This window comes from Lagenorhynchus albirostris, chromosome 1 (assembly GCF_949774975.1).
Source record: "Lagenorhynchus albirostris chromosome 1, mLagAlb1.1, whole genome shotgun sequence".
In the NCBI taxonomy this organism is placed as follows: Eukaryota; Metazoa; Chordata; class Mammalia; order Artiodactyla; family Delphinidae; genus Lagenorhynchus; species Lagenorhynchus albirostris.
In genome coordinates this window covers 167,393,954-167,405,898 of record NC_083095.1, presented here as the reverse complement: position 1 = coordinate 167,405,898, position 11,945 = coordinate 167,393,954, and the positions used below count along the sequence as shown (strand labels likewise).

Below are 11,945 nucleotides of genomic sequence, written 5' to 3'. Positions count from 1 at the left end.
CTTGCTCATCCTCCTTCAACGGCAGGGGGAATCTCCCTCCCCTTTTCAGGGGAACGCTGAAGAAAGGATTCATACACGAACCCCAATCTTCTCACCAACCCCGGCCCACACCTCCCAGCAACTGAACTTGAAAAAAAAAAAAAAAGCTGGTTAAAACCACTTCCTATATTTGAGACTAGAGAAGAGAGTGGTAGGCACGATTTCCTGACTGAACAAACCAGGCTAATACTTATATAGAGCAAGTGCTGACTGTCCTAGAGACGGATGGACCAGCGAGGATGACAACCTGGGCGGATTGATCCTTCCCCAGCCTCCCAGTGCGACGCCAGCAAGAGGCTGAAAGGAAACCCAGCATTCTGCAGAGAAGTACCTTTTCTTCCTGGCCCTCACATCGGCAGCTGATCCCAGGGGCCCGGACGATGGAGCCAGGCTTGCTGATGTGGGGATTCTTCGTATTCATCGTCGTACCTGGCTGCGTGACAGGTAAGGGGTCACTGGTGTCCTCGGAGTCCTGGGAAGGCTAAGGATGTCGACTCTCCCCAGCCACAGAATCCGAGAGGCACCTAAGTAGAAAGTACAGGGAAGGGGGTTGAATCCTGGGTTCTACCCCTATGTCCACAGCCCACCGGGGGCCCATTTTATGCCTCAATTATCGCCGACCTATAAAGAGAACTTGGAACGGTGGGCTCTCTGTCGCTCAAAGTCTTTGACGGCTGATTCTGGGAAGAATAGGGTGATGTGATATTTGAATGTTAGCATACTAATGAGCAGAGTCCTCAAGAACTTGGATTTTCCACTGAATTCAGTTTTCCACTGCACCCACAAAGCTGTAAGATAATACTAAGAATCTACTAGGAGTCTAAGACCAGGTGAATGTCTGGCAGACATTACTAACTCATATACGAAACATTGGGATCATTTAAGATCTCGGAAGAGTTAAGCCTCAAGGATGTATACTTTGTTTTTTACTGTCTCGGGAAATAATACCTAGGAAGTTTCTTATATGTGTAACTTTATAGAAGTTTTAAAAAAATAAGCATATCACTTTCAGAACATTAATTCTTATGTTCTTATGTGTATATATGCATGTATGTATGTGTGTGGATATATACATATATATATATATATGAAAGTTTTGAATTCCTTTCATCCTTTCAAAAGGGTTTGTCAGTTTTTTTTTTTAAGCAATAAGAAACCACCAACTTCTACCTCAAACCTCCTTCTTAATTGAGTGTGAACTTTCTAATAACATCTTCCCTTGCTTATGCAGGAAAACAGGTAAGATATCAGAGTCTATGATTTTATATCCTTCGTTTCTAGATATATAATGATGCTAAGTGGTCACAGAAAGATACGTTAAGAAGTGAAACAGGGTGATGCATAAGGAGTCTTTTTTGCTTGTTTAGGGGAAATGACCAAGTCACTGGGCTGTGAAGTGACCCAGGTGTAGGATCTTCTTTACTTTAAAGTGAAAAGTGGGCATGATTTTAGGAAGGCTCATAATGAGATTTCTACCTCCACAGGGTCTTTGCAAAGTGGGAGGTCAAGCCAAGCCAGAACAGAAAAGTCTTTACAGTTAATCATGCCTCATCTCTGGGAAACACATTTCAAGTAAACGCGTGTTATTGCCAGCCGATGATGACTTATCTGAAGATTTGAATGGTCTTGTAGCAGTGAGGCCTCCTTCATACACTCGCCTCTTCAAAAATCTATCCAATACGTCTTGTTCCCCTTTTCAACACTGTAGGAAATACTAAAATGAACAAGACATAGCCTCACTCCTTAAGAGACATATAACCTAGTAAGGGGAAGAAAGGCATAGATATAATAACAGCAGTATGGGTGGAATGGGATAAGATCTAGGGGAGCAGGGGTATATCAGGGAAAGCTTCCTGAAAGCAGCAGCAAAAAGTGCCCTGAGGGGGCAGTGAATTTCCCTGAGTGGAGATTCCAGATAGAGAGGCCCACAGGAGCAAAGACACAGCAGAGCATCAGGGAACAGCCCCCAGCCTTGGACGGGGATGTGGGGTTGCTGGGGATTAAGACTGGAAAGGTAGGATGGCGTCAAATGGATGACCCAAGGCCTTCGTAACAAGTTTAAAAATTTAAACTTCATTTGGGAGTCAATAAAAGACTACTAGAAAGTAAAAATGACCATTTATAGAGTACCTTCTATGTGCCAGACGTGTAAGTCTTCTTTTCCTCTTCATAGCCCCTTTGCAAGGTGGATGTCACCAACCCATGAGATGAAGAAGACCTCAAAACTCAGAGGTCACACAGGCAGTGACAGAGCCAGGACTCAAGCCCAGTTTTCTCAGCCATGTGCTCTTTCTGGTCCCTGCAGACAGGGTCCGAGCTCTACAGAGATGATTCCGTAGAGAGAGTAAGTGCACAGACAGGGCATGAAATGGTCCCATCCAGAGGCAAGTGAGGACTTGGTAGCTAAAGAGAATGATACGGGCTGAGTTTCTGGGATCCACATATGGCTTAGGAACCACTCCAGGGTGAGAAATAATCTCATCTCAGGCTTTTTCCTCCCAAGGGAACCCAGTCTTCAAATAAACAAATCTTTTTATTCCTCAGAAGGGAGAATTGCTAACGAAATCAATCAGACTGTCAACAGATGCAATTTCTAGCTGATTCATAAGGCAGATTTTCAGTCTGAAAATTTCCAAAGCCACCATTTAAAATTGTGATGGGTGACAGGGGATGTATTAGTCAACGTGAGTGTTTTGAGTCTCTGTATTACTGGGTCCTGGGATGTGGTTGAAAAGAGAATTCTCCTGATGTTGCCAACAGGCACGTTATTGAAGGTGCCTTTCTCAGCACTGTGGAAATTCTGAGAGTTTATCTATGCCTTGATCATCCTTCTTTCATTCTAGGAATTCTGTGATCAAATCTTCATGCCCTAGACTCAAAAAAAAAAAAATGCGGAAACCCATTAAGAGGATATTTTTGTCTAATTATCCTTTCTTGTAAAGATGACTGCCCACACTGGAATTTCCATCTTCACATGTATCATTAAAACACAAAATGTTTAACTCTTCATATTTAATCATTCAATTTCTCTAGATCCCAAGGTGTTATTACCACTGTTTCCTTGCTCATCTTTAAGATGTACTTTGGAGAAGATGTATATATATATATGGGGCTTCGGTAAACTTAGGAAGTACCTCATGAAACAGTTGCTACTTTCTTTAAAAACAGCATGTCTTAAATAGGCAGTTCTGTTTATCACCTGTACATCTGCTCCTTTTGAGATCTGAGAGAATTAAGACACCAAAAAGCGTTGACTTCACTGACGGACAGTCAGCTAGAGATGCTATAGAGGACAGCTGATGAGCTCTACAGCTCCTATCCTCAACTTCACTCACCCGAAGAGAAGGCTTCTTAGCTTCTTTGGCTAAAGCCCTGAGTAGTCTGGAGGCTTCTGTGTTGTTTCTTGTTGAAGTCATTCCTATCATAGCGACAGTCACCCTTAAGTCAGGCTAGCCCTCAACGTGGTGGTCATTCAAGTTCACTTCCCGCTCCCTTCATTTCCAATGATCAGTAGAAACTGTAAAAATAAACAGAGTTCCTTTGGGAAGGGGGGCCATGTCACCTGAGGTCAGTGGATAGAAGAGTCAGGGATACTGAACTTCGCAGGGAACAGAAAGCGGTCCAAGGCACCTCCGAACGACCATCGTTGGAGGAGGTGAAGGGCGTGATTTTTGGCAAATTTCTATACCTCCCTGGGCCTCAGTTTCTCTGCAAAATGAAAAGGTTGATGGAGCTGATCCTGAGACTGACTTCTAGCTCTATCGCTCTATGTCAAGAAATCTGAACAGGAAATAAAATCAGCTCTGTCGAAAGGCCTTTTCAAGCCAGCGTACTTTTGGATGAAAAAGTTTCCAAACCGAAGACATACACAGCAGGGTCGGGGTTAAGAGACCTTTGCGGGCCCAAGTGCCGAGGCTGACGTATCATTGTAGGTTATTTCCAACTCCTGGAAGGTACCGCGCAGCACTCAGGCAAGGTTGTAAACGTCAAGGCAGAAACACTTCTCACTGCTGGGTGAGGCTCCTGCTGTTTGCTTTTCGGGCATTTTTGTCCTCAAATGATTTCCTTGCTTCTCACAGGGGAGGGCTTTCACGAGTGGGAACCTCCTTCTCTTTATCCGAGGCCATTCCCTATGACAAAAGGAAAGAGGACCTTAATTCAATCGATTGTTTCAAAAAGCTATAAGCCCTGCATCCCTGAAAGTGGTCAAGGCTTTCCAGCCACGTCAGGGGAGACACAGAGGGGCGCGTATGCTGGCTGGGAAGATGGATGGGGCGGAATTCCAGTTGTTCTCTGCTGCCCTCCAATCTCTATGTTTTAACTTCCCCTCCTAGAAAGTGAAATTAGGGATATGTGTCTTTCATACTTTTCAAATGAACGAGCACCCAGATGGCAAACCAGTAGATTCTTGGCTTTAGGAGAGGATCTTGGCTTTTGTTCATCATCTGCTCCCCTGCCCCAGACTTTAGGCGGCAGTGAGAATCAGAAAAGGAAGGAGACTTGAGTGGAAAGGTGACAGAGGCTGGGTGGGGGATGCCGCTGAAAAGGTAAAACTTTGGGAACTTCCCTGGTGGTGCAGTGGTTAAGACTCTGCACTTCCAATGCAGGGGTCACAGGTTCGATCCCTGGTGAGGGAACTAAGATCCCACATGCTGCGTGGCAAGGCCAAAAAAAAAAGGTAAAACTTTGAACTGTGGGTTTATTCGTGTCTGGTGAATGTCCAACAGCCAAACAGAGTAAAGAGTTCCTCTAACCTTTTTCTCTCCATTAACCCCTGGGCTCCCTTTCTCTGCAAGTATTTAAGCAGAGCCTAAATGAAAATTTGTCAAAAGTGGTGTAGAGATTTCCCAAGCCAGGCAGGAATGGCCTCTGATCCCTTTGGACTTAGAAGCTAGGATTCCTTCTCTCCAGGCTAACAATGTGTGTCACCTTGGTACCTGTCATGGCCCACCCAGGGGCCCTCTGAAGCCACTGGGGGTATCTAAACTTCCAGACACTCTCCTCTCTTGTTCTTCATCCAGGCAGGTATCAGGGGAAGAGAGATTGGAGACCCTTAACGAGCTCCCTCATCCCCTCTTTGGCCACCCTTTCTAGTAATTTCTTCAGGAAGTTCTGCTTCGGTGGAGTCAGCCGTTGCCCCAAGTATTATCAAGGGGGCAAAAAAAAAATGGTCCATAGAACCTCACCACATAAAAACAGACCTCATTTGTCACTCTTATACATACAACCTGAATCTCCCAACAGGAAGAACAAAGTGATAGCAAGACTCCATCTGGCTTAATCTTTCTTGAGTGGTGAGTCCTTGAGCAAATTTGATGAGTGCTGTTAACTGTCTCCTTAGAAAACTGTACATATGCACAAAATTTTGAGGATAATATTTAGGGTTGTAGCCTCCCTATCAACCAGGGTCTCCAGGAAGGACCTCCAATGAGGTTCTCTAATATCTGAACAGCTATAGTTGTGAGCACAGAGGATGAGACACAGGAAGTTATGCTCCCTGGTAAGGGAGCTATAGTTGGTTTGGCAAAAGCAACCTAAAAGGCCTGGGTGCCTAGACAAGATAGTAAGAAAAAGGTACCAAGGACACAAGGCAAGCAGGAAAAGTGAAGAGCCAGGACTAGAATCCAGACTTCCCAAATTCCAGTCCAATATTCCCCTTAGGTCTTCACGTCGACTCTCAGTGACATCCATCCATCCATCTTTCCATCCATTGATTCACCCATCCATCCATCCATCCATCCATCCATCCATCCATCCATCCATGCGTTAGGATTACCAAGATGGAAAAGGTCTTTGCTCTCAAACTGCTTCTGGCCTAAGACTGGAGATAAAACATCTGCTGAGCAACTCCCACCTTGAAGACTTGCCAATGGAGGCAGCAGTGTTTGCCAGCGAGTCAACAGCCATCACTGAATCCCTCCCCCTCTCAGGCTTTCAAATAAGTCACCCATTTAGGGGAAAACAATAATAGAATCATCTCTAGGTGTTTTCCACTCTAAGATTACTCAGGAAGTTTTTGGCTGTTTGACTTGTTTGGAGGTTACTCTGGGATTTGCCTCCATCAGGGAGAAAACACAAGTCCAACTGGGAAATGTATTTAGAGCACTGGTTCCTAGCATGAACTGCACATTAAGTGTGCGTCTGGGAAACTTTAACAAATGATGCCCAAGCCTCACCCAAGACCAATTAAGACCAATTAGGTCAGACTCTCTGGGGATGAGAATTGGACATAAGGATAACATTATTTTTAAGCTCCTCAGATGATTCAAGATGCGGTTAGGATTGAAATCCACAGAATAATGATTCCATGGTTGGTCCAATTCCATTGTTTTATTTCTATTCACTAGGAATAGGTGCCCTAGCACAGTATTTCCCGAAGTTTAATCTATTATAGATCACCTAGGGGCTTGTTGTGAGGCAGATTCTAACTCAGGATGTCAGGGATGGGGGCTGAGATTCTGGTTCAGGCTCCCTGTGAGGCCCATGTTGCTAATGCCCTAACCCCATTTTGAGTAGCAAGGCTGTCACAGGAGAGACGAAATGTGTGCTGTGTCCACCCCACACAGAACTTGCAAGTAAAATGGGAAAACCAGTCTGGGAAAGACACAAGATCAAATATTAAAAAGTGGTATGTAGCCAAGTTGACACATGCCACAGCGACCAAAGCAGGGTAAGGTGCTTCGCGGAGCGTTCAGAAAGGCTTCTTGGAGAAGGTGGCTCTAAGCTTGTGCTTGTGAATGTCAGAAGAGGCTGGAGGGTGGTGTTTCCTAATGATGTTGCTACAGTTATATACGTGGGTCATGCTCCTTGAGTAACAACTGAAAATTGAGGTGTTAATGAGAGCAATGAAACAAATGACGCATATTTCAAATATTGGGTTGGCCAAAATGTTTGTTTGGGGTTTTCCGTAAGATGGTACGGAAAAACCCGAACGAACTTTTTCATATTTTGTATTGGCTGCATGCAAGATAAGGCTCAAATGGCTAATGATGATCTGATAAAAACTAGTACCTTTGCTCCGACAAGAAGCACCTGTGTTCTCCTCCTCTCATGTTGATCCTCTAGTGTCTACACACCTTGTTGGGGTCTGGTAGACTTCATTCCCACAATGGGTCACTGAATCAGCATCACCAGGAGCACATGACACCTCTGGGTAACAGTCAAGAAGTCCGGGGTCTTATTCCCCTACATCCAAATTGTGCCCCGACCTAGCCCTGGCCAACGGCACACCACAAGGCCAGAGCTCTGGGACCTCCATCCTGACCGCCCACGTGACACTTTGCCCCCACCCACCCTGGCCACGCGGCTTTCCATCAGCCACGGTGCCTGAACTCTGAACCCAGCGTCAGGTACCCAGGAGGATTTCAGGCAGCAGAAACACTAAGGCACCTAAGTGTGGATGCCATGGGTGGGGGGTGACCAGAAGCTCACAAGGGACCAAGTAAGGTGAATAGCCTGGGTCAGATTAGTCAGACCTGCTTCCTGGGTTGCTTTCCCCCCTTTTCCAATCATTCTGGATGCAGTGAAAGGCCAGGCTGGCATCAGGAGGCTAGGAACAGTTAAATAATTTTTCCCAAAAGAAGAAGAAAGAGAAGCAGTTTTCTAAAGAATAAAAAGTAAGTACTAAGAAGGCGATTGGTTCCTTTAAAAGAAAGAGCGTGGAAAGCCCGCTGGTCTTCAGGAGGCCCTCTTGAGAGAGAAAGCTGAGTGGTGGGCGAAGCTGTGAACTGGAGAACAGACGGCTATCTGGGGCAGGCCTGGCACAAACCCTGATCCCAGTACCCACTTTTTCCTTTGAGGCTTATTTGCCTTCAGCCTTGTTGCAGGAAACTTTTTTTTTTTTTTTTGGCTATGCCACGTGGCTTGTGGAACCTTCGTTCCCCAACCTGGGACTGAACCCGGGGCCACGGCAGCGAAGGCACCGAGTCCTAACCACTGGACCACCAGGGAACTCCCCAAGAAACATTTTAAACACAAATGATAATAACAAGAGCTAATATTCACAGCCTACATGCTCTCTTACAGGCATTATGTGAAAACGTAGTGTTCCTTCCAATAATCCTGAAAATCAGGTCGGCCTTGCTCTCACCCCCATTTTGCACCTGGTAAACTGAGGCTCACAGAAGTGAGTAAGTTAGCCCATGGAACACAACTGGGGTGGGGAGCGAGGATTTGAACCAGGCTGGAGTGGTGCAGAGCCCTCGTTCTTGATGATTCTCCTGAACCCACGTTAGTAAACAAGTTTAATTTCACTTTTTTAAAAGTGGAAGAGAGTCCGCTCTGAAGAGGTCCCGCTGCTGCTTTGGTTGTGCGTAAGTGAACGAGCCTGTTCCTACAGACTCCGACCCCAGATGCCCAGCAGCGATCCCTCCATCTCCTCTAGGAGGTGACCTCTTCAGGCACACAGAGCCCCTGCAGACTTAAATTCTCTGAATCCCGCTCTCCCCCTCCTTCTACGCCCCAAACAGCAGCTAGGGGTGTCTTTCCTGCATTTGACTGTGCTTGAAAGAAAGCACTCGAGTCGAGCCACGTCTGCCCCAGACGCCCACGAAACAGAGGAAATTCTGAGTACCTCCGGGCATGAGTCAACCCCACCACGTTCAGGAATCTCTGCCCACAGAATCACCCACTCTTTTCTGTTTGGGCCCAAAATAGATACCTCCTTCAGAAGTCTTGCTGCTTTTTGTATCCTCAGCAATAAGAAAACAAAGGTGAGGACAGGTGTGCCTCTGAGGCATGATGGTGGGAATCTTCTCTGCTGTGAAGTTTTTCAGAGTGAAAACACTGCTGCCAAGGTAGACAGGATGGGTGTGACAGGTGGAGGAGGGACACAGGAGGGTGGATAGGGACAGTCTCGCCTGTGGCATCACCTTCAGGCACTGCTTCATTCCTTTGTTGATTCATTCTTTCGGCAAATATTTATTGAGCAACTACTATGTGTCGGATACAGGGTTAGGAGATGAATGTAACCCAGTCCTTGGCCTCCAGGAACACACCATCCAGCAGGAGAGAAATATATCGCACAGATAATGCCAACACAAGCTGAGATCTAAAATGCAAATACAAAGAAAGACTGGATGGAACACACAGATAAATGTTTGTTCTTATACGAGTCTCCGTACCTCTTTATTTATTTATTTATTTTCGGCTGTGTTGGGTCTTCGTTTCTGTGCGAGGGCTTTCTCTAGTTGCGACGAGCGGGGGCCAGTCTTCATCGCGGTGCGCGGGCCTCTCACTATCGCGGCCTCTCTTGCTGCAGCGCACAGGCTCCAGACGCGCAGGCTCAGTAGCTGTGGCGCATGGGCTTAGTTGCTCCGCGGCACGTGGGATCTTCCCAGACCAGGGCTCGAACCCGTGTCCCCTGCATTGGCAGGCAGATTCTCAACCCCTGCGCCACCAGGGAAGCCCTCCCCGTACCTACTGAATCAAGAACTGCCTCACCTTTACACTAACATCTGGGACAGAAAGGAGGGCTGAGAGCATTACTTGGTCATTATCAGCTACTGAAGTTATTAAAATCAAACACCACAGATTTTGAATTTATAACAACATAGAGGATGTGCAGAAGCTTTCTTTTGCTCGAGAAAGTCCCTGACCAAGAAAGTGGGAACATTTCAGGTGGGAGTAGTTACATTCCTTGAAGAAGAAACTAATGGCTCCCGCAGCCCCCAGGTATTGCAGAAGTACCATTTATACACAGTGCTGACCGATGGCATGTCCTCAGGGGAGTGTGAACCACTCCCCAATTCTAAACGCCCAGGAAGGACCTTCCTCTCCAAGGAAGAGATGAAGGGAACCTAGTCAGTCCAGTTACCTTATATACTTAAAAGCAAAGCAACAGTGTTTCTTTAAAACATATATATATATAGTATGTGTTTATATGTATACATGTTTGTGTATGTATACACATACATATATACTATGTGTATATATGTGTATATATATACACACACGTGTATATAATATGTGTATATATATGTGTGTGTGTATAACTACATATACATAGTTTCATGAAATGAGGTCCTTGGAGCAAATTGGCTCATCTCCTCAGAGAAAGATCGTGATACCAAATAAAGGGCAGAGGAATCATTTCTAAGAGTTTTGCTTGAAATCCCCGAAGGCTAAGTTGACATCAGCTTCTTCCTGCCTCGGGGCTCTGTGAGTTTCCCGGGAGTTTCGGGGGAGGCTGCGCATCTGGCATCTTTCCTGGCTGCGGCTGGGGCTGTCACGGCGTCCCCGGCTGATGAAACCCGCCAGAGCCTGCACACCCAGCTGAATGTGGTATCCGTTTCCGGTCCCTGTGGTAGTGACACCTCTGTTCAGAGCCTGATTTAGAATAAAAGGATCTTTGTGAAGAGAAAACTCCTTATTTTAAGTGGAAAGCAAAACAAACAACTACAAAAAAAATTACAAACCCCAAAACCTTTTAAAAATAAAAGGGCAGTTTCCGCTGACACCCTGCTGACACCCAGGAGAGCACGGGTGCCGCAAAGGGTGAGCATTTCGACTCTGATGTGCAAACGGGTCGTTGTTTATCTCACTTTTGGCTTTCAACGCCTTTCACTGGCCATCAAGTTTCACTTTCCCTCTTCCCAGGGCTTCGTTAACCTCACTCCTCTAGCCTGAATTTGCAGTGGGCTTGTGCAGAGGGTCTGCGAGCAGAGCTGTCAGGACACCTCAGCCTCCCGCCCTCCTCCTCCTGGGAGAGTAAGTGTGTGCGCTGCACCTGTTACCTCACAGAAGCCTCACAATGACCCTGTGAGTCAGGTACCACCATGATCATTCCCATTTTACAGATGAGGAGACTGAAGTTGTGAAGCAGTCATTCCCGTGCCCAAGAAAGTGATGGAGGCGGGCTACCGGCTCCATCCCTGTACAAAGGAAGCATACAGTCGACAGGTCTCATTAACTCCCCTGGGCTTCTTAGGTAAGCCTTCCAGGTCTCATTTTAAGTCACTCTTTGATCCATCCCCAAATTAATTCTCCTGAAAACAACTTTCGTGATGCCTTTCCCCAGATCAAAGAGCTCAAATCATTCCCCGCTGCCTGTGGGGCACACTTCCTCTGCCTGGCATCCCATATTCTTTCTGACCTGGACCATCTGCATGTCTTCTGCACATCAGGCCCCCCAGCTCCAGGCACCCCAGCCCGCAGGTCTCCTATTCTGCAACCGTAGCTTCCTCGCCTATGATTTCAAAGCCTAGGGGCATCCTCGCCTCTTATAATCTTCCGCGTCTCGTCGGCCTATTTGGAATTCTTCCCAACTGGAAAGCACCTTGGGAGAGCAGAAAGGGCTCATGAATTTGGGATTCTGCAGGCTTGGATTCAGATCCTGGTTTGGACTTGTGTGACTCTCCTTTCCTTTAAAACAATCGCTGGGTACCATTCTCTGCAGGCTCCAGCAGGGTGGAGGCATCTGATGGACACGGTGTGGCAAGCACTGTGTAAAGAAATGGCGGGTAGCTTGGGAGTGCAGCGGAATGCCCAAAACCAAAGAGACAGGTCCAGGAGGCTTCCCAGAGAAATGTGACAGCAAGGGAGGCCTGCAGGACAAGCAGAAGTAGAGAAGGTGGAAGCGAAGTCGTGAGCAAGGTTAACGACAAAAGACAGAGCATAGTCCACCAGGCTGGAGAGCTCAGGTGGGGGGGCAGAGGTGGAGGCTGTTGAGGCTGGGCTGTGAGCTATGTCATGGAGCCTTGCCAAGTACAGGGGCTTCGACTGTATCCTGGGAGGAATGGGTACCACAGAGCGGCGTGGGCAAGGGAAGGATGCAGTCTGGGCTTTAGAGCGTTGGCTCTGGCATCCGTGCGTATGACGGCAGGTGGGACAGGGGGAGGGGGTGCAGCCCCGGAGGGCGCTGAGTGACCTAGTGGGGAGCTGGTCATGGGCAGGTTCTTCTAACCTCC

At 46.9% G+C, this 11,945-nt stretch overlaps 1 protein-coding gene across 1 annotated transcript in view; it reads left to right on the top strand.

The window, feature by feature from the left end:
* The first annotated feature begins 264 nt into the window (after positions 1-264).
* The window catches only part of IL2RA (interleukin 2 receptor subunit alpha), a 42,711-nt gene continuing 31,030 nt past the window's right edge, over positions 265-11,945 (top strand). The window contains exon 1 of the mRNA XM_060121003.1: positions 265-483. Coding sequence (XP_059976986.1) covers positions 420-483 — 64 coding nt within the window. The 5' untranslated portion in view covers positions 265-419. The remainder of the gene's footprint in view (positions 484-11,945) is intronic.